The sequence below is a fragment of the Myotis nattereri genome (assembly GCF_964212035.1).
Source record: "Myotis nattereri genome assembly, chromosome: 1".
NCBI classification, from domain to species: Eukaryota; Metazoa; Chordata; class Mammalia; order Chiroptera; family Vespertilionidae; genus Myotis; species Myotis nattereri.
Window position 1 is genome coordinate 114362268 of NC_138075.1, and position 22896 is coordinate 114385163.

The window sequence follows — 22896 nt, forward strand, 5'->3', positions numbered from 1 at the left end:
AAAATACCAACAGCATATTTCACAGACCTAGAACAAACACTTCAAAAATTTATATGGAATAAAAAAAAAAAAATCCCTGAATAGCCACAGCAATCTTGAGAAAGAAGAACAAAGTTGGAGGAATCACAATGCCAGATATCAAGTTATACTACAAAGCCGCTGTACTCAAAATAGCCTAAAGGACCTAAATAGACACTTCTCCAAAGTGGACATACAGGCCAAGAGACATGAAAAAAAGCTCAAAATCACTAATCATCCAAGGGAGTGCTGGGGATGTGGAGGCACTGAGCAAAAAGGAAAAAAAAAATGTTAAGAACTCATGGATATGAACAACAATGTGGTGATTATAGGGAGGAGGGGGAGCAGAGGAGGAGTGGGAGGAGGTGGATGAGTTTATCGGGGGGATAAATGGTGACAGAAAAAATTAAATTATATTTAACTGGAGACCCGTTGCACAAAGAGATTTGTGCAATAGGCCTTCCTTCCCCTAGCTGCCGGCACCGGTTTTCCTCTGGCACCTGGGACCCAGGTCTTCACTCCGGCCATAGCAGAGAAGCCAAGCCTCGAGGCTTCTCCACTCCAACCGCAGCAGAGAAGGCAAGCCTCTTCAGTCTTCAGTCATCTTCAGTCTTCAGTCGTCTTCAGTCTTCAGTCATCTTCAGTCTTCGCTCAGGCAGAGCCTTCAGTCTTTGCTCCGTGCCTGCATATGCAAATTAACCACCATTTTTGTTGGGTTAATTTGCATACTCATCCTGATTGGTTGGTGGGCGTAGCGGAGTGACACCAATTTGCATGTTTCTCTTTTATTAGTGTAGATAATAAATAAATTAATTAATTAATAAAAAGATAGACAGCCCTTTCTCCACACATACACACATTTGTGCACACACACACATACATACAATACTATGCTACACTGACAGAAGAAGGCACCCCTGACCTAAGATTCTTGTAAACCACCCAAATGAACAAAATAAAATGGTAAAAACAGACTTAATTTATACTAAGTATTTTAAGGTTAGAACATCAAACCTACTCAAGTTCATAAAAATTCCCCCCTCAAAATAACGCATGAAGAAGAAAAGTGTAACAAAACATTCCACACTAGGCTTTGCAGACGCTGCCGCCCCGAAGCCGTCCGAGACTAGCCATGGTGAACCCCACCGTGTACTTCGACATCGCCGCCGACGGCGAGCCCCTGGGCCGCGTCTCCTTCGAGCTGTTTGCAGACAAGGTTCCAAAGACGGCAGAAAACTTCCGTGCTCTGACCACCGGGGAGAAGGGATTTGGTTATAAAGGTTCCTGCTTTCACAGAATTATTCCGGGATTTATGTGCCAGGGTGGTGACTTCACACGCCACAATGGCACAGGCGGCAAGTCCATCTATGGGGAGAAATTTGAGGATGAGAACTTTGTCCTGAAACATACAGGTCCTGGCATCTTGTCCATGGCAAATGCTGGACCGAACACAAACGGCTCCCAGTTTTTCATCTGCACGGCCAAGACTGAGTGGTTGGATGGCAAGCATGTGGTCTTTGGCCAGGTGAAGGAAGGCATGGATATTGTGACAGCCATGGAGAGCTATGGGTCCAAGAATGGCAAGACCAGCAAGAAGATCACCATTGCTGACTGTGGGCAACTCTAATAAATTTGACTTGTGTTTTATCTTAACCACCAGACCATTCCTTCTGTAGCTCAGGAGAGCACCCCTTCATCCCAATTTGCTTGGAATGTTCCATAATCTTTGTGCTCTTGCCAGTTTATTGGGTTCCATAATTTCCCTCCCCTTTCCCAGTCTAGCTGGATTACAGAGTTAAGTTTATGATTATGAAATAAAAACTAAACAGTTGTCTGTCAAAAAAAAAAACATTCCACACTAAATTAAATAACCTCAAGTAAGCATTTGGAGGTATGAAAAGCATTTCGAGGTCAGAAATTCAAAAATTAAAGGCAGGAATGGACAATAAACAGGGAGAAATTTTAAAAAGAGTAGATTCAACATAGAAAATGTGTGAAAGAAAACGTCAAAACCATCCCAGATTCAAAGATTAAATCACAAAGTCCCATGGGAGAACAGATCCAAATAAAATTTTACTAGAAACATTTAAGCAAGCCAGAGAAGCAACAAAGAGAGTGAAAATGAGGCACAGAAACAAAATGGATCAAAAGTATGTGGCTGAAGTAAAAGAAGGCCAAAGAAAGAAAACAGTAGGGAAAACAAGAGGTTCTCAAGATAAAGATAAAACAATTGAATAGAATACTTAAAACTACATCCCAAGAAAACTTCTGGAAGTAAGAAAATACTAGTACTAAAATGTACATATTGAAAAGGTCTAAGAGATAACTAAGAAACTTAACCAGAAAATCACTTTGAAAACATATCCTAATAAAACGATTAAATTTTAAAAAGAAATAAAAAAATCAAAACAAAACAAAACAAAAAACCCCTTCAAGTACAAGGATCAAAACTGAAATTCATACTGGCATCAAATACCCTAAACACAACTTATAATGCAAAGTAACAATGGAGCCATATTAAAAAACAACTCAGAAAGAATGATTGAACTTACAATTTTCTATTTAGACAAGCTGTTCTTTAAGTATCAAGATATAGAAAAACTTTTAAACAAGCAAGGTAGCTTCTTGAGCAATATACTGGATGAGCTCCATCCACTATGAGATAATGGAGGAAACCTGAGCAAAATGACTAATGATGAGCTTTCAATAATTAATCATAGATGCAAGACTAAAAGGCAGGAACCCAAGTGGAAGAACAACATGCTATATATTATATATAATATATTTTATGGGCAGGAAAGTGGAAATCATACAGCAAAAAAAAAAAAAAATACATAGAGTTTTAAATATACTATTATAAGCAGCATGATAGTAAAGGAGAAAATAAGAAAACAGGGGACTACTGGGGACCTGATGCCCAGCATAGTGACCATAGTCAACATATAAACTTCAAAGTGCAAAGAGACTAGGTTTTAATTGTTCTTCAGCACACACACAAAAAAATGATAATTATGTCAGGTAATATAGCTAATGTTATAGTGGTAATCATTTTGCAATATATAAGTGCATCAAATCAAAACATTGTATACCTTAAACTTAAGACAATATTACAATTTACTCAATTGAAAAAAGAAAACAGGGAACTTAGGCACTTAGATGATATTATGTAAAAAGTAACCATATAAATCTGATGATTTCTCATTCTATTTCTTTAAAAAATGACATTAGGATTTTGATGGGGATTGCATTAAATCTGCATATTGCTTTGGGTAACATGGCCATTTTAACTATGTTGATTCTTCCAATCCATGAACATGGGATATTTTTTCCATTTTGATGTATCATTTTCAATCTCTTTTAGTAATGCTTTGTAATTTTCAATATATAGGTCTTTCATATTCTTCGTTAAGTTTATTCCAGGGTATTTTATTCTTTTGGTTACTATTGCAACTAAATTGTTTTTTTCCATTTATTTTTCTGAAGTTTTGTTGTTGGTATACAGGAGGGCAATGGATTTTTGCACATTGATTCTGTATCCTGCAACTTGGCTGTAGACCCCGAATAGCCAAAGCAATCTTGTAAGAACAAAAAGAACGAAGCTGGAGGTATCACACTACTTGACTTCAAATTATACTACAGAGCATGATAATAAAACAGCATAGTATTGGCAGAAAAACAGACACACAGATCCGTGGAACAGAATAGAGAGCCCAGCTATAAAACCACATGTATATGGACAGATGATTTTCAATAAAGGAGCCAGAAATACACATTGGATTAAAGATAGTCTCCTCAATAAATGGTGCTGGGAAAACTGGAAAATCACATGCAAACGAATGAAATTGGATTACGGTGTGTCCCCATGAACAAAAATTAATTCAAAATGGATCAAAGACCTAAATGTAAGACCGGAAACTATAAGTTACATGGGAGAAAGTATAGGTACCAAACTTATGGACCTGGGCTGTAGAGAACATTTTATGGACTTGGCCCCAAAGGCAAGGGAGGTAAAGGCAAAAATAAACGAATGGGACTATATCAGACTGGAGAGCTTCTGCACAGCAAAAGAAATGGAAACAAAACAAACAGGCAGCCTACCAGATGGGAGATGATATTTGCAAACAGTAGCTCCGGCAAAGGTTTAATTTCAAGAATATACAAAGAACTCATAAAACTCAACACCAAACAAACAACCCAATCAAAATGTGGGCGGAGGACCTGAAAATACACCTCTCCCAAGAAGACATAAAAACAGCCAATAGATAAATGAAAAAAATGTTTAACCTCACTGGCAATTGGGGAAATGCAAATCAAAACTACAATGAGATATCACCTTACACCTCTTAGAGTGGCCATTATCAGCAAGACAAACCATAGCAAGTGTTGGAGAGGTTGTGGAAAAAAGGGAACCCACATCCACTGCTGGTGGGAGTGTAGACTAGGACAACCGCTATGCAAGGCAGTCTGGCGATTCCTCAAAAATTAAGAATAGAGCCCGAGGACCAAGTGGTGGCAGTGGGCCCGGGCGGTTGGGCCAGGTTCGGGACCATGAGCTGGATTCCTTTCAAGATTGGGCAACCCAAGAAACAGACTGTCCCAAAAAAGTGGAGCGAGACTTTAAGAGGGAGTATGAAAAACTGCAGCAGCTGGAAGAACAGACCAGGAAGCTGCAAAAGGACTTGAAGAAGAGCACCGATGCTGACCTGGCCATGTCCAAATCTGCTGTGAAGATATCCTCGGACTTGCTCTCTAATCCCCTCTGCGAACAAGACCAGGACTCTCTGAACATAGTGACAGCCCTGGACACGGCCATGAAACAGATGGACGCCTTCAACCAGGAAAAGGTGAACCAGATTCAAAAGCCCTTGAAAAAGTTCGGCAGTGTCTTCCCGAGCCTCAACATGGTGGTGAAATGGTGGGAGCAGGCCCTGCAGGACTACAGGAGGCTGCAGACCAAGGTGGAGAAGTACGAGGAAAAGGAGAAGACAGGGCTAGTGTTGGCCAAACTCCACCAGGCCCAAGAAGAGCTCCGGCCCATGCGGGACGACTTTGAGGCCAAGAACAAGCAGCTCCTGGATGAGATGCGGCGGTTCTCCAACTGCCGACTCGACTACTTCCAGCCCAGCTCTGAATCCCTGATCCGAGCGCAGGTTGTCTACTACTCTGAAACGCATAAGATCTTTGGAGACCTGACCCAACAGCTTGACCAGCCTGGCCACCCTGATGAGCAGTGGGAGCAGGAGAATGAAGCTAAACTGAGCAAGCTCAGAGCCCTATTGTGGCTGATGACTGAGCCCCGCCTCTCGGAACACCCCTGGAACACAAGTCGGCTTCTCTAGTCTCTGCCCTTTTCAAGCTTAGGCTCAGGCATCAGCCAGCGAAAGGCCATCCCTGGGGGAAGGCCCCTACCCTCCCTCACCAGCCCTTTGGAATGAGCCTGGTACCTGGAGCCCCAAGCAAGCTGCTGTCTCCCCACCCATAGTAGGAGCCTGCAGACAGGTAAGCAGCCTATAAAAACCTGAGAGGCTTTCTTATTTCCAGAAGAACCGTCCAAAGTGCCTCCTGGTCCACGGCCAGAGCAGGCTCCCCGCCTGCAGAGGACATGGGTTCCGTCAGCTCACCTTCGGGCTCCGCCTTGTGTGCATGGCTGGGATCACATCTACCTCCAAAGACCGTCCTGGGCACCCACCCTCCTTGCTGCCCTCCCACTTCTCTCCTTTTCTGGGAGAGGGCCACACACCATCCTGAGCATGATACTGTGGGCCCCCAGCCTCGACAGGTCCCTCACTCTAGGCTCCCAGCGCGACAAAGGCTGGCTTTATCCTTCTGGTCAAGTGCAGGGAAGATCTTATCTTGTAGATTTTCTAGGAAATGGATTCAACTCATGTAAATGTCCAATCCACAGGCCTCAAAGCAACAACAGTGGGTTTGTATCTCACCTGAATATTTGGAATTTTTTTCCCAGTAAAGTTTTCAATAAAAAAAAAAAAATTAAGAGTAGAGCTTCCATTGGCGTCTCCTCCCCGCCACTTCCCGTCCGCCGCCCTAGAGCTGGTGCAGCTGTGAGGAGCTGCGTAGCCAAGGGCTGGTGGGAATGGTGTTGGGCGCAGGGCCTGCCTCACTGGTCTCGAGGTGCCCAGGGAAAAGGTAGCAGTGATGCTGAAGCTGGTGAGCAAACTGAAGCGGGATGATGGTCTCAAAGGGTCCCGGATGCCAGCCACAGCCTCTGGCTCCACACGGAGAGTGTCTATGAGAGACAGGCTGCTGGTTAAAGAGGAGGGTTACTACCAGGGTGGAAAATTTCAGCTTGAAATGGAAGTTCCTGGTGCTTACAATGCGGTGCTGCCCAAAGTGAGATGCTTGACCAGGATCTGGCACCCCAACATCACAGAGACAGGCGAGATATGTCTGAGTTTACTGAGAGAATATTAGATGGATGGGGCTCCCACCAGGCCACTAAAGGATGTTGTTTAGGGATTAAACTGTTGTTTACTAATCTTCTGAACTTCAATGACCCAATGAATATTGAGGCTGCAGAGCATCACCTGAGGGACAAGGAGCACTTCCGGAACAAAGTGGAAGACTACATTAAGGGTACGCCATATGATGCGAGGGGTGCCTGCAGTGTGGACTTTGCTAAGGGTCCTCTCCAGCTCTCGAAGGGCCTCCATCCCAGTCCTCGCGTCCCGCAGACCCACTGGATCTGCTGGGTCCTGTGACATGTCCTGTGGAGGAACCTCTTTACGGTTGCCCATTGTAGACAGAGTTCCACATAATTACAGCAAGAAAATGTGTTTGTGCTCTAACGAGTTGACTGCTTACCTTAACATGTTTACTTTGTGAACCTGTACTGTGTAGGCGGAGGAAATGCTTGAGAAGTTGTAATGAACTCAGAATCGGAGCTTGCTTATTACCTTCCCCCAAATAACTTCCCTGCGCAGCAATGCCAATGACCTGCCAGGAGCTGGCAGGTGGGCGGTACCAAGCCCACTGAAAACTGTGACTGCATGCCAGTCTCTTATCTCCTCCCACAAATGTCAGCCCTGCCTCAGGGTCTGAGGCTTCCCAGAATGCAGTCATTGACTGTAGATCTCTTACTGAAATGTGTATTTTATTTACTTTAAGTATATTTTGGAACGAATTTGTAATTTGTACAATTTAATGCTTTATTTTTTTTTTCTATTCTCCTTTAGTTTGTACCTTCATAGTATACAGCAGACAGAAAAATGTTGGGTCAAGCAATTATTGAAGAGAAATACAAAGAAAATATGAAAGACATTCATTCTGTCCAAATGCAAAAAAAAAAAAAAAGAAAGAAAGAAAGAAAAAGAAAAAAGAAAAGAATAGAACTACCATATGACCCAGCAACTCCACTCCTGGGTATATACCCAAAAAACTTGAAATCACTTATTCACAAAGATATATGCACCCCTATGTTCATTGCAGCACTATTCATGGTAGCCAAGACATGGAAACAAGCAAAGTGTCCTGAGATAGAGGACTGGATAAAGAAGATGTGGTACACATACACAATGGAATACTACTCAGCCATAAGAAAAGGTGAAATAGCACCATTTGCAACCACATGGATGGGCCCTGAAAATATTATGCTAAGTGAAATAAGTTAGAAAAAGCTAAGAACCATATGATTTCACTCATATGTGGGATATAAAGCTGAAACTTACGAACACAAACAGCAATGTGCTGGCTGCCAGAGGGAAAGGGGTTTCGGGGGGAAAGGAAGTCCTAATATGCTGTGACAATAAATGATCTGACTTTGGGTGGTGGGCACATGGTGCTATATACAGATTTTGTAACTTAGAAATATACACATGAAACCTATATGTTCATGTTGACCAATGTCACCCCAATAGAATTTAATAAACTTTCTAAAAAAGAAAAAGTAACCAATAGAATAAAAATACAAAACTTCACAAATACCAAAAGAAATTTTAAAAAACAAAGAAAACACATATAAAAACATAGCAATTACAAATAAATTGCACATTAGAATTATAAGGTTTTATGACAAAGTTGAAGACTTCAGTCATATGAGTAAATATAAATGTGCTTAACTTCCCTATTAAAATAAAAAAAAATTGAATTTGGCTAACAAAGCAAGAGCCAATTCTATGCTGTATAGAAGAAAGATGCCTGAAATAAAGTGTTTCAGGAAGACCAGCAGTTGGCAAACTATAGTCCATGGGCCAAATGTGGTCTATTACCTGTTTTGTAAGGCCCATGAGCTAATAATAGTCCCTATGTTTTTAAATGGTGGTAAAAACTCAAAGGAAGAATAACATATCATGGCACATAAAAATTATATAAAATCTAAATTTCAATGTCCAAAAATAAAGTTTTATTGGAACACAACCCATCTCATTCCTTTATATATTCATTTTGTCTGCTTGTGTGCTACATAAGCAGAGTTAAGTAGTTAAAACAGAGACAGCTCGGTTTGCAAAGAATCATGGATATACAAATCTAGGTTCTCTGAACACATACACACACACACGCACACACACACACACACACACACACATGAACACAGGGGTTCACAGGGATAGTCTATGAAATCTTCAAAGACCAGAATAGTAATGCTTTATAAACTATTTCAGAGCATTGAAAATTAAGGAAAAGATATTAATCTTTTTATGAAGCAAGCATAACATTGACACCTAAACCACATTTTAAAAAGTATTTTTAAAAAAGAGAAAATGACAGATGAAAGTCACATATAGGTATTATTGCCAAAGTTTTAAATAAAATATTAGGAAACAAAATTCACACCACATTAAGAACATTTTACACTTTGACCTAAATGCTATCTATTCTATGCACCAAAAGTGTCCTCCAAGTGGATCAGGGGTCTAACATAAAAATTGAAACCACACAAAAACATGTGTGAATTCCTCTCTAGTACATATATTATCTTCTGATTTGGGCGAAAAAACAGGACAACAACAAAAAATACAAGAAGAATAAACCAGAAACTAATGAGATTGGTTATGTATAGGGAGGGGTGAAAACAAAACGAAAAGGAGTGGAGTTGGAAATGGGATAGAAGGAATGGGAAAGTGATAGATCTCTGAGTAATACCCTTTTGTGTCATTCTGAGTTTTAGAACCATGTAATTACTATACGGATTGAAAAATAAATACATCAAATAGTAGTAAGGGGGATGGGGAAAGGAATACAAACAGAAAAACAGCTCTTCCTGTTCAAATGAATAACATAATCACACTGAAATCAGGGGAGAACTAACCTAAGCAACTTTGAACACACTTCTTTGATTATATGCTTTTAGGCTAAGGACAAAACACAGTGTAAATAAATATTTATCCCTTGCTAGTAGTTTTTTTTCTTCCCACAGAATTAGGAGTCAGCAATTCTGAAACTATTTTTCTATATATTCAGGGTTTAAGTAAATAAGTAAATATATTACATATAATGGGGAGTCAATGTCAGGGAAATTATAAATATCAAAATGGAACGTGTTGGATGGCTAAAATAAAGCCCTGGGGTGCTGGTTGTATTGTTTGCTTCATGGTTGAATTCATGAAGGTGTCAGTATGAAGCCACAGTTTTTGTTATATATACAGAAAGACAAATAAAGATGTATAATGCACACACACACACAAACACACTCATTTCCTAATTTCATCCATTGAGTAGGCTTAGAAGCAATGATACCCCAGCCTCCCTAGCATTCGAATTCTAGTTTCTAAATACCATTTTCCACTAAAAAGAATCATAACTCCTGTAAAAGAGGATCCTGGAATACCTTGTGCCAGAAAATGAGGACGTGCTCAAAGAATGATGAGGAAGGCCATTATCAAAAGATTGAGATGAGCCAGTTTGACAAATCCTGGAAAATTTTAGTATCAAAATAAATAACAGTAAAGGATTATAACCCTCTCTTAGTGTATAAAACTCTGTCAAGTAGTCACTAGGAGTTATAATTCCTGAGGGCTAAAAGTATTATGACTTCCTCTAGCAAATGCAGATGCATTTTAAATAGTTCACAGCTTGATTAATGCCTTTGTGATAAAACGAAAAGCTTTGAGTGAGGCATAGCTGCTCTACCAATAGTGCAAGGCAGTGAAGACAGACTTAGGCACAAGTATGTATGTGTTTATCCTTACTGTATTCATATGTATTTGAAAACTATAACTCTGAGAAGCAACAGAAGAGCCATGCTCTGGAAGAAGCACGAATCTCTGATATCTAGGTCAAGCAGACAGATGGCATTGTGAGGTGAGGGAGATTGGAAGTAGAACACATGTGCACGCACGCGTGCCCACACACATCAGGAAATGGGATGAAATGATCCAAGTTGAAAAGGCTAGTGAACAACAGCCAGCCGTAACATTAATGTGAGCTAAGATATGAAAGAAGAAATAAGTTTATTGGCTATCTATCACTATGTTCCTGCTCAGCTTCCCTTCCCTGGTAACAGAACACTTCTTTTCTGCAGCAAACCCAATCCGCAAACGTATCCCACCCCCATTTTACTAGGGTACAGGAAACAAAGGTACCAGGCTTGAGCAGTCAGTGTGCCCTGTATGCCCTGGCCAGAGGATTAGTTCCCACTGGGTACTTGGCCCAATAAGTGGAGCCAGAATCCTCTGCAGCAGTGCTGCCCAGCCTGTGATGGGCACTTGCATCACCGGGACCTTTTAGAAGTGATGGCTCTGATCCAGAAGGGAAAGGGCAGGCTTGAGATTCTGGATTTCTAGTAAGCTCCCCAGTGATGCTGATGTTGCTGGTCCCGGGTCAGTTTTGAACATGAAGGCTCGTCAGAAACTTTCTGTCAGCGTTAGCAGGAGGAAGTGCTCTTATATCAGGGTGGCTAAGCTGACAGACTGTGTTTCTGGGGGCTGGGGGCTTTTCCACAAGCTGCCGGTGGGCTTGTTCTATGTTTCTGTCACTCCCTTTATGTGTTCTTTGTCATTAGATTACACAATCATAGAAAACAGAGTTTGTGTATTTATCACTCCCCATGATGTCTTATTGCTATTTTAATGCTATGTTCTTCAACAGCCAACTGGAAAGAAATTTTAAATTCTTTACATGAAAGAGATAGAGAAATACTTTTATGAAGTGGTAAAGAATGTGAAGGAGGAGGATCAGTTACGCACTACCACCCTCTGAATATCCCGAGCCAGCCCTACATCTTGACCTCATGCAGCTATGAAACATTGGCATCACTTTCACGATCCCTCCAGGGGCTCATTATGAAGAATCACAAGGCAATACCCCTGAAGTACAAAAAAACAAATCCCAAAGATGAGATTAAAGGAACTTCAGAAAAATATTATTAATCTGGTTTAGAGATTTATTCAGTGCTTCCTAAATTAAACACTATGGTCTCTAACATGGCATCTACAATTGATATTGTCAATTTATTTTATTTTTTAATGCCTAATTAACTTTATTTATTTTTCTCATAATTTATTTCTAAGATGGGGGAAGCCTGGGCAAAACTATATGTATGATTATTTTTTTAATTTAAATTCTTTATTGTTTAAAGTATTACATGAGACTCCTTCCCCCCAGCACATGCCCTCACCCCTCTACTGTCTGTGTCCATTGGTTTTGCTCATATTCATGCATACAAGTCCTTTGGTTGATCTCTTACCCCTTCCCTGCCTTCCCTCATAGGTTGGACAGTCTATTTGATGCTTCTATGTCTCTGGTTCTGTTTTAGTTCAACAGTTTATGCTGTTCATTATATTCCACAAATGAGTGAGATCATGTGATATTTATCTTTCTCTGACTGGCTTATTTTGCTTAGCATAATGCTCTCCAGTTCCATCTATGCTATTGAAAATGGTAATAATTCCTTCTTTTTTATTACAGCAACATAGTATTCCATTGTGTAGATGTACCACAGTTTTTTAATCCACTCATCTGCTGATGGGCACTTAGGTTATTTCCAAATCTTAGCTATTGTAAATTGTGCTGTTATGAACACAGGGGTGCATATATCCTTTCTGATTGGTGTTTCTGTTTTCTTGAGATATATTCCTAGAAGTAGTGGCCTAGGGGTCAATCCCTTCCAGTGACACCAACATCAATCAAGGCTCAACTACAATAAGTCAGTGCACACAGCTCGCACAGGGGTGCACCTGGAGTGCCTAGTTCAGATGACTGGGGAGGCTGAGTCACTATAATTGAAAAAATTTAAAAATGATTTAATCTAATAAAAGAGAAATATGCAAATTGACCATACCTTCATTACACCCCAAGCCACGCCCACCAGCCAATCAGAGTGACTATATGCAAATTAACCCAACGAAGATGGCGGGCAGCAGCCACGGAGCTGGAGCAAGCAGGAGGCTTGGTTGCCCCGGCGATGGAGGAAGCCAAGCCTCCCACCTGCCCTGGCCGGCTCTGGCCTCCGCTGAAGGCAACAAAGTTTAAATTATAGAAGATAAATAAACCCCAGATACCTGCTTCCAGCCAGCCTCCACTGGGAGCTTGGGTGACTGGGGGCCATGGCCAACCTGCAAACAGCCATCACTTCTCACCCAGGCTGGCCAGACACCCCAGCGGGGACCCCAACCCTGAAGAGGGTGTCGCCAGCCTGAAAACGGCCTTCAGTCCCTCACCCAGGCTGGCCAGGCACTCCAGCAGGAACCCCCACCCTGAAGAAGGTGTGGCCAGTCTGAAAATGGCCCTCAGCCCCTCACCCAGGCTGGCCAGGCACCCCAACAGGACCGCCACCCTGATCTGGGACACAATTCAGGGCAAACCAGCCAGCCCCCACCCATGCACCAGGCCTCTATCCTATATAATAAAAGGGTAATATGCAAATAGACCCTAACAGCAGAATGACTGGAAATGGCTGGTCACTAGGACACACACTGACCACCAGGGGGCAGATGCTCAATGCAGGAGCTGCCCCCTGGTGGTCAGTGCGCTCCCACAGGGGGAGCTCTGTTCAGCCACAAGCCAGGCTGATGGCTGCCACTACGGCAGTGGAGGTGGGAGCCTCTCCTGCGTCCTCAGCAGCACTAAGGATGTCCGACTGCAGCTTAGGCCTGCTCCCCACTGGCAAGTGGGCATCCCCCCAGGGCTCACAGGCTGCCAGAGGGATGTCTGACTGCCAGCTTAGGCCCAATCCCCCAGGGAGCAGGCCTAAGCCAGCAGGTGGTTATCCCCTGAGGGGTCCCAGACTGCAAGGGGGCACAGGCCGGGTTAAGGACTCCCCCCGCCCCCGAGTGCACAAATTTTTGTGCACCGGCCTCTAGTTAAAAATAACATGTACTCAAGAGTAAATTTTAAGACTCAAAATGTCCCTTAGTAATATGAACCAAAAATTGCCCTGCAACTTCTAGAACCTTCACATTAGGAAAACCCAAAAGTGCCTTTGATACAGCAATGCTTTAAAAAATGTTAATACAGGAGACACAAAATGGCAGCCAAATAGGCAGACGTCTCCGAGCCTTACCCCAGAGCAGATTAAAGGAGCATCTAAATCAAATTACATCCACCCAGGATTGGCAAAGTGGACACAGCTGGTGAGACAATTCGCAACTGGGAAGGGCAGAGGATGCCTAGAGAATGGTAGGATCAGAAATCTGGGCTGGAGAGAGTTGCGAGACCTCCGAGCCCAGAGGGTCAGAAGGAAGCCGCACAGCACCAAGTCTGCATCCCTTGGGGACAGCTATAAAATCTGACTGTGAAACAGAAGTCCACAGGCCTGCTGGTGGCAGGGGATTCTAGATCTAAGTACACAGCCTGAGCCCAGAGAGGGTGGCCTGAAGAACTACACAAACCTCAAAGTACTAGGGGGAGAGAAACTCACAGTAGCACAGTTACTTCCCCTTTTTGGCCTTTGCTTTTATTCACTAAACCCAGTTCACAGGACCTTTCAAATACAAACACTCACCCGTGGCTGAGGTGCAGGTGGAGGTGCAAACTTGTGGAGTTTGGGGAAAGGCTGTGGAGAAGAGCAGTCAGGGAGAGGTAACAGGGAGTCTGGCACTGGGATATTCCTGACACTCCGGACCAAAGCAGACATTTTCTCTTGAAGAGCTAGCCCCTACCAACAGCCTCCAGGCAACCAGTACATCCACACCCAGACTACACCCTGAGTGGTACAAAGGACACAAAAAATCTGAATAGCCCACAAGAGCCCTCAGGGACTGGGTTGAAGAGATACCATTCAGTCCCAAAAAGCTATTCAGCAATCTACCTAACTATAGTCCTGTCAGAAACAGCCACATGATAGATTAAGATTGACAGTGGGCAGACAGGCTTAGTGGGCAGATTGGTCCTGCCTACTGGCAGTCAAAATGGTGGAGACAGACACAAACAGAGGAGCAGTGGATCGCTTGGAACTTCAAAATGGTGTTGACTACCAACAGGAAACTGAGAAGTGGCAGATAAAACAGAAGAGTGGGATCTTAAACCAGCCCCCATGGGGCATTAAAACTTGGCTGAAATCAACACTACTTCAATTTTTAATTTTTTTTACTTTTTTATCTAAAAAAAATATTTTTTAATTTTCTTTGGGGTTTTTTGGTTGCTTTTTTTGCATTATTTTTTCTTCATTCTACTTTTACTATTTTAATGATTACTTTATCTTATCTTTTATTTTTTATTTAAAATTTTTTTCTTTCTCTTTCTTTTTTCTTATCCACTCATCCTCTTTCTACCTCCTCTATACTGAACCGAGGTCCCCCACATATTCATTCAATTCCATAACCTTACTTTCTTTTCTTTTCTTTTTTTTTTAATATATTTTATTGATTTTTTACAGAGAGGAAGGGAGAGAGATAGAGAGTTAGAAACATCGATGAGAGAGAAACATCGATCAGCTGCCTCCTGCACATCTCCCACTGGGGATGTGCCTGCAACCCAGGTACATGCCCTTGATCGGAATCGAACCTGGGACCTTTCAGTCCGCAGGCCGACACTCTATCCACTGAGCCAAACCGGTTTTGGCTCCATAACCTTACTTTCTATATATAAGCATTGCCTCTACAGATTCTGCCCCTAACTGCTTTTCTGGGTATTTGTTGTATACATTATTTGGTTTATCTGTTTGTTCTGTGGTGTTTTCTCCCCATGTATATATATTTTTTATTCTTCCTTTTTCTTCTTTTTCTTTTCTCTCTTACCATATTTTTCTTTTCTCAGTATCATTTTTGCTTTCTTTTCTCTCCCCTAATTCTTGTTTCCCTGGTGGTCATTTATAATGGGGTAATCAGTGTCATGAGTACATTCGTGTTTTGTTCCCTTTGTGTTGTGTCTTGTCGAGTTGTATTTTGTACAGTTTGGTCAATGTGGGAGAGAGAGAGCCACATAACACCCTGAAAGGGACTCCATTCATGAACATAACAATAACTCTCAAAACCCAACTACACCACATATCCTAAGTAGGAGGCATCCCTAGATTGCCCAGCCCAGAAGACTGGAGAGATTACAACACTGGGTCCCACAAAACATCTATTCTAGATATGTAAAAGCCATGTGACTGGAATGCCAGAACAACCATAATGACCAGTTGCTTTGATGCACACTAAACTCCTAATGGGCCCCCACCACCCTGATCGGGGGCGGGCCAGCCAGCCAACTGCCCATGGTCCCCTGGCTGGCCCCACTCCCAATAAGCCCCTCCACCCAGATCGGGGGCAGGGATGGCTGGCCAACTGCCTGCAGCCAGGCCCTCAAGCCAGCCCAGCCCTGGGTCAGCCCCGATAACCCAATCAGAGGCTGGGCTGGCCGGCAAACCACCATGGCCCCTCCCCTTTTCCGGCCCATCTCCCAAAGCCCGTCCCCCCGGCTGGCCCTGCCTGCGGCCCAACACTGCGGGTGGACCCACCCCCAATCAAGCCCCTGACCTGATCAGGGGGTGGAGCCAGTCAGGCAACCTCTTGTGGCACCTCCGCCCAGCCATACCCACCCCCAAACAGCCCCCCCCACCTTGACTAGGGGTGGGGCCAGCCGGCCAACTGACTGTAATCCCTCCCCCTGGCCAGCCCCAACACCTATAGGCCCCCAACCCTGATTTGGAGCAAAGTGGACTGGCCAACTGACCATGGCCCCTCCCCCTGGCTGGCCCATCTCCTGTAGCCCCTGCCTCCTGATGGATCTGCTCATGGCCCCTCCCCACGGCTGGACCTGCCCCAAATTGGGCCTCACTCCCTGTGGCAGCCCCTGCCCCCAGCCAGCCCCACCCTTGAAGGGCCTCTGCCCGATTGAGGGTGAGACCGGCCAGCCAACTGACCATGACCCCCAGGTGGCCCAGCCCCCTAAAGGCCCCCCAACCCCGATTGGAAATGAGGTCGACTGACCAACCAACTGCCACCCCTCCCCCAGGCCGGCCCACGTCCAACAGCCCCTCCCCTCTGACAGCCCAGCCCTGATCTGCTACCACCACCCCGATCGGGGTCAGAGCCGGCCAGGCAACCTCCTGCGTCCCCTCCCCCCAGCCAGCTTGGCCCCAAACAGCCATAATCGGGACAGGCTGGCCAGACCCCACCCTTGCACAAATTCGTACACCAAGACTCTAGTATAGTATATAAGACAAATGCAAAAAATATGGGTGGCATAACTGTTTGATCTGATATGTAGAAATAATCACAAAGGAACAGCAAAAATGGGGACACAAAGAAACAACCCCCATTCAAAAGAAAAGGAGGAATCACCAGAATAGAAAATAAACGAACTGGAGGCAAGCAATTTGTCAGAGAAAGAATTCCAAGCAATGGTTATAAGGACACTGAAAAGGATGGAAGACAAATTCAATAATATGTGTAAGAATCAAGGGGAAATGAAGAAGAATCAAGTAGAATTGAAGAATGACATAGCCATAATAAAGAACACAATGGAAAGTTTCAACAGTAGCCTAGAAGAGGCTGAGGATGGCATTAGTGAGTTAGAAGACAAGGTAGAACCCCTCCACCACCCTCCCCTGCACAAAAGCAACTGGAAAAAAATTTAAAAAGCAGGAGGAGTAACTAAGGGAGCATTGGTGTAACACAAAACTAAACAACATCCGCATGATAGGGATACCAGTAGAAGAGTAAGCCGGGTAAGGAATAAAAATCTTGTTTGAAGAAATAATGACAGAAAACTTCCTTGATGTTGGGAAGAAAAAAATCCACACAAGTCCAGGAGGCACATATGGTCCCCAAAAAGATGAACCTAAAGAGACTTAGACCAGTGATGGTGAACCTTTTGAGCTCGGCATGTCAGCATTTTGAAAAACCCTACCTTAATTCTGGTGCCGTGTCACATATAAAAATTTTTTCATATTTGCAACCATAGTAAAACAAAGATTTATATTTTTGATATTTATTTTATATATTTAAATGCCATTTAACAAAGAAAACTCAAACAAAAAAATGAGTTCGTGTGTCACCTCTGACACGCATGTCATAGGTTCACCATCACTGACTTAGACAAATACACATATAATTAAATTGGCAAACATCAGCGACAAAGTAAGAATCTTAAAGTCTGCCAGAGAGAGACAGAAAGTTACCTACAAGGGGTCTTTCATTAGAATATCAACTGATTTCAAAAATAGAAACACATCAGGCCAGAAGGAAATGGAATGAAATATACAAAATAATGCAATGCAAGGGGCTGAATCCAAGAGTACTATACCCAACAAGGCTATCATTCAAACTTGAAGGGCAAATCAGGAGCTTCACAGACAAAAAAGTGCTAAGGGAGTTTATTACCACCAAACCACCAATGCAAGAAATGTTAAAGGGACTGCTGTAAAAAGAAGAAATAGAAAGGGAAGAAGGAACACAGGCATAAAGAATAAAAATGGCCACAAACAAATACCTATCAATAGTACCTTAAATGTAAATGGATTAAATGCTCCAATCAAAAGACATAGGATAGCTGAATGGATAAGAAAACATGATCCATATATCTGTTGTCTACAGGAGACCCATCTCAGAATAAAGGACTCACACAGACTGATAGTGAAGGGATGGGAAAAAAATCAGGCCAATGGAAATGAGAAATAAGACTGGGTAGCAATACTTATATCTGATAAAATAGACCTCAAAGTGAAGGCCATAACAAGAGATAAGGAAGGCCACTTCATAATACCAAAGGGAGCAATTTAAGAAGAGGATATAACTCTGGTAAACATATATGAACCCAATACAGGAGCACCCAAACATATATATATAAAAAAAAAAAACTTCTGGAGGATATCACCGGAGAGATTGCCAGCAATATAGTCATAGTAGGGGACTTTAATACCCCAATAACACCACTGGATAAATCCTCTAAACAAAAAAAATCTGCAAAGAAACATAAATCCTAAAATCACTAGATCAGATGTCCTTAATTGACACCTTCAGAACATTTCACCCCAAAGCTACAGAATGTACATTCTCCTCAAGTGCACACAGGACATTTTCAAAAATAGACCACATATTAGGACACAGGTGAAGTCTCTTCAAATTCAAGAAGATAGAAATCATATCAAACATCTTCTCAGATCACAATGGCATAAAATTAGAAACCAACTAATAGTGAACTTACAGAAAGTGAAACTAGAAAAGCAATCCCATTTACCATTGCACCAAAGAAATTAAAATACCTAGGAATAAACTTAAATAAGGAGGTAAAAGACTTATATGCAAAAAACTACAGGACACTGAAGAAAGGGATAGACGAAGACATAAACGGATGGAAGAACATACCGTGTTCATGGATTGGTAGAATCAACATCATCAAAATGTCCATACGACCCAAAGCAATCTATAGATTCAATGCAATCCCCATTAAATTACCAACGGCATAGTTCACAAATCTAGAACGAACGTTCCAAAAATTCATCTGGAATAAAAAAAGACCCCGAATAGCTGCAGCAATCCTGAGAAAGAAGAACAAAGTAGGTGGGATCTCAATACCAGATATCAAACTGTATTACAAAGCCACTGTTCTTAAAACAGCTTGGTACTGGCACAAGAACAGACATATAGATCAATGGAATAGAATAGAGACCCCAGAAATCGACCCAAACCACTATGCCCATTTAATATTCAACAAAGGAGGCAAGAGCATACAATGGAGTCAAGACAGTCTCTTCAATAAATGGTGTTGGGAAAATTGGACAGGTACATGCAAAAAGATGAAACTAGACCACCAACTTACACCATACACAAAAATAAACTCAAAATGGATAAAAGACTTAAACGTAAGACAGGAAACTATAAAAATACTAGAGGAATCCACAGGCAGCAAAATTGCAAACATATGCCGAAGGAATTTCTTCTCTGATAATGCTCATAGGGCAATGGAAACTAAAGAGAAAATAAACAAATGAGACTTCATCAAAATAAAAAGCTTTTGCACAGCAAAGGAAACCATCAACAAAACAACAAGACCCACTACATGGGAGAACATATTTGCCAATGATACCACCGATAAGGGTTTAATTTCCAACATTTACAGTGATCTCATGAAACTTAACAAAAGGAAGATAAACAATCCAATCAAAAAATGGGCAACGGACCTAGATACTTTTCGAAAGACGACATACAGAAGGCCGAGAGACATATGAAAACATGCTCAAAGTCACTAATTATACGAGAGATGCAAATCAAAACGACAATGCGTTATCATCTCACACCTGTCAGAATGGCTATCATCAACAAATCAACAAACAAGTGTTGGAGAGGATGTGGAGAAAAAGGGACCCTTCTGCACTGCTGGTGGGAATGCAGACTGGTGCAGCCACTGTGGAGAACAGTATGGAGCTACCTCAAAAAACTAAAAATGGAACTCCCATTTGACCCAGTGATCCCACTACTAGGAATATATTCCAAGAAACCAGAAACACCAATCAGAAAGGATATATGCATGCCTATGTTCATAGCAGCACAATTCACCATAGCTAAGATTTGGAAACAGCCTAAGTGCCCATCAGCAGATGAGTGGATTAGAAAACTGCGGTACATGTACACAATGGAATACTATGCTGTGGTAAAAAGAAAGGAACTCTTGCCTTTTGCAACAGCATGGATGGAACTGGAGAGCATTGTGCTAAGTGAAATAAGCCAGTCAGAGAAAGATAAATACCACATGATCTCACTCATTTGTGGATTATAGAGAACAACATAGACTGATGAAAAGGGACAGATCCAAAGACTGAGAAACAGCGATCAGGCTATCAATCCCCAGAAGGAATGTAGGGGAGGGTGGGGGTAAGGGGAAGAGATCAACAGAAAGGACTTGTATACATGTATATAAGCCAAACCAATGGACATGGACAACAGGGGGATGGGAGCATGAGTGTGCGGGGCTTGGGGGGGAAGGTTGGGGGTTAATGGGGGGGATGAGGACACATTTGCAATACCTTATAAAAAAAAAGAGGAAGAAGAAGACAAACACTTGGAGGTTAAATAGCATGCTATCTACACTAATAAAAGACAAACATGCAAATTGACCATACTTTGGCTACACCTTAAGCCACGCTCAACAGCCAATCAGAGTGACTATATGCAAATTAACCCAACCAAGATGGCGGCCGGCAGCCACAGAGCTGGAGCAAGCAGGAAGCATGGTGGCCCCAATGATAGAGGAAGCCAAGCTTCCCAGCTGCCATGGCCAGCTCTGAGCTCCACTCAAAGCAACAAAGTTTCAATTATAGAAGCTAAATAGAGAAACCAAGATGGCAGCATAGGTAAACACCAGAGATTACTGCCTCGCACAACCACCTCAAAAATACAACTAAAAGACGGAATGGACATCACCCAGAACCACAGGAAGGCTGGCTGAGTGGAAATTCTACAACTAGGAGGAAAAAGAATATCATACCCAGACTCAGAGGAGGCGCAGTGCTGAAGTGAAATACTCAGGTGTAGAGTGCGCGTGGAGCGGGATGGCGGCGAGGGCGCGGTTGTTGTTTTCAATCGGGAGGGAGTTTCAGACTCTGAGCTCCGGATCCAGGCGAGTCTCTGGGGACCCAGACTCAAATGGGAGAAGCGGGACTGTCTGGCTTCGTTTGGAACTCGAAGGCAGCTTTCTCTCCGAGGTTTGCAGCGGTTGCTGGGACTCTGAGAGGCAGAGCCCCTAGGGAAGGAACTGAGAGCAGCCATAACTCCTTGCTCCGCCCGCCTTGTAGATCCCCAGGGACCCGCCCCGCCCAAGCCCTGCGCAGAGCCATTTGCCAGATAGCCTCAGGCAAATGCTAGATTAGCACCAGCCTAGAGATCCAGCACAGGAGCTCTCCCACTGCAAACACAGCTGACTCTCATAGCCAGTTAGCCTGGAGGTCAAATCACCCCTGGTATTGCCGACAATCAAGGCTTAACTACAACAAGACTGCACACAAAGACCACTAGGGGGTGCACCAAGAAAAGATACAAAAATGCGGAGACAAAGAAACAGGATGCAAATGTCAGAAATGGAAGATAGAGAGCTCAAAACCACACTTTTAAGGTCTCTCAAGAACTGTCTAGAACAGCCGTGGGCAAACTACGGCCCGCGGGCCGGATCCGGTACGTTTGAAATGAATAAAACCAAAAAAAAAAAAAGACCGTACCCTTTTATGTAATGATGTTTACTTTGAATTCATATTAGTTCACACAAACACTCCATCCATGCTTTTGTTCCGGCCCTCCAGTTCAGTTTAAGAACCCATTGTGGCCCTCGAGTCAAAAAGTTTGCCCACCCCTGGTCTAGAAGCTGCCGATAAACTTAGTAAGGCCCTCGAAAAGACTGGTGAGACCGCCGATAAATGTAGTGAGATCCTCAAGAAATCTAATGAGACCCTTGATGTTGTGATAAAGAACCAACTAGAAATTAAGCATACACTGACTGAAATAAAGAATATTATACAGACACCCGACAGCAGACCAGAGGAGCGCAAGAATCCAGTCAAAGATTCGAAACGCGAAGAAGCAAAAAACACCCAACTGCAAAAGCAAAATGAAAAAAGAATCCGAAAATACGAAGATAGTGTAAGGAGCCTCTGGGACAACTTCAAGCGTACCAACATCAGAATTATAGGGGTGCCAGAAGATGAGAGAGAGCAAGATATTGAAAACCTATTTGAAGAAATAATGACAGAAAACTTCCCCCACCTGGTGAGAGAAATAGACTTACAGGTACAGGAAGCGCAGAGAACCCCAAACAAAAGGAATCCAAAGAGGATCACACCAAGACACATCATAATTAAAATGCCAAGACCAAAAGACAAAGAGAGAATCCTAAAAGCAGCAAGAGAAAAAAAACCCAGTTACCTACAAGGGAATACCCATACGACTGTCAGCTGATTTCTCAACAGAAACTTTGCAGGCCAGAAGGGAATGGCAAGAAATATTCAAAGTGATGAATACCAAGAACCAAGATTACTTTATCCAGCAAAGCTATCATTCAGAACTGAAGGTCATAAAGAGCTTCACAGATAAGGAAAAGCTAAAGGAGTTCATCACCAACAAACCAGTATTATATGAAATGCTGAAAGGTATCCTTTAAGAAGAGGAAGAAGAAAAAGGTAAAGATACAAATTATGAACAACAAATATGCATCTATCAACAAGTGAATCTAAGAAACAAGTGAATAAATAATCTGTTGATCATAAAAGAATCAGGGACATAGAAAGGGAATGGACTGACTATTCTTGGGGGGAAAAGGGGTGTGGGAGATGCAGGAAGAGACTGGACAAAAATCGTGCACCTATGGATGAGGACGGGGGTGGGGAGTGAGGGCGGAGAGTGGGGTGGGAACTGGGAGGAGAGGAGTTATGGGGGGGAAAAAAGAGGAACAAATGTAATAATCTGAACAATAAAGATTTAATTAAAAAAAACAACAACAAAAAACTGTGGTACATCTACACAATGGAAACCTATGCTGCTGTAAAAAAGAAGAATTCTTACCATTCGCAAC

General features: G+C 42.7%; 3 protein-coding genes and 1 pseudogene across 6 annotated transcripts in view; 3 read left to right on the forward strand and 1 right to left on the reverse strand.

Moving 5' to 3' along the window:
- The window catches only part of LRRC49 (leucine rich repeat containing 49), a 209170-nt gene that overhangs the window by 107869 nt on the left and 78405 nt on the right, over positions 1 to 22896 (reverse strand). The gene's annotated exons all lie outside the window — the stretch shown is intronic.
- On the forward strand, positions 1115 to 1860 carry LOC308526839 (peptidyl-prolyl cis-trans isomerase A-like). Its single transcript, XM_081102077.1, has one exon. The coding sequence runs from the start codon at positions 1151 to 1153 to the stop codon at positions 1643 to 1645; it is 495 nt and encodes a 164-aa protein (XP_080958203.1). The 5' UTR covers positions 1115 to 1150; the 3' UTR covers positions 1646 to 1860.
- On the forward strand, positions 3412 to 8019 carry LOC308512966 (bridging integrator 3-like). The gene has a single exon (XM_081082708.1). It carries the CDS (start codon positions 4728 to 4730, stop codon positions 5355 to 5357), a length of 630 nt encoding a protein of 209 aa, XP_080938834.1. The 5' UTR covers positions 3412 to 4727; the 3' UTR covers positions 5358 to 8019.
- On the forward strand, positions 6175 to 6737 carry LOC308528286 (NEDD8-conjugating enzyme UBE2F-like; annotated as a pseudogene). Its single transcript has one exon. The product of its transcript is annotated as an NEDD8-conjugating enzyme UBE2F-like (transcript).

What these genes read in the sequence shown, in the direction of transcription:
- LOC308526839 (XM_081102077.1), top strand. Translation starts at nt 1,151, where the DNA reads ATGGTGAACCCCACCGTGTACTTCGACATCGCCGCCGACGGCGAGCCC.
- LOC308512966 (XM_081082708.1), top strand. Translation starts at nt 4,728, where the DNA reads ATGTCCAAATCTGCTGTGAAGATATCCTCGGACTTGCTCTCTAATCCC.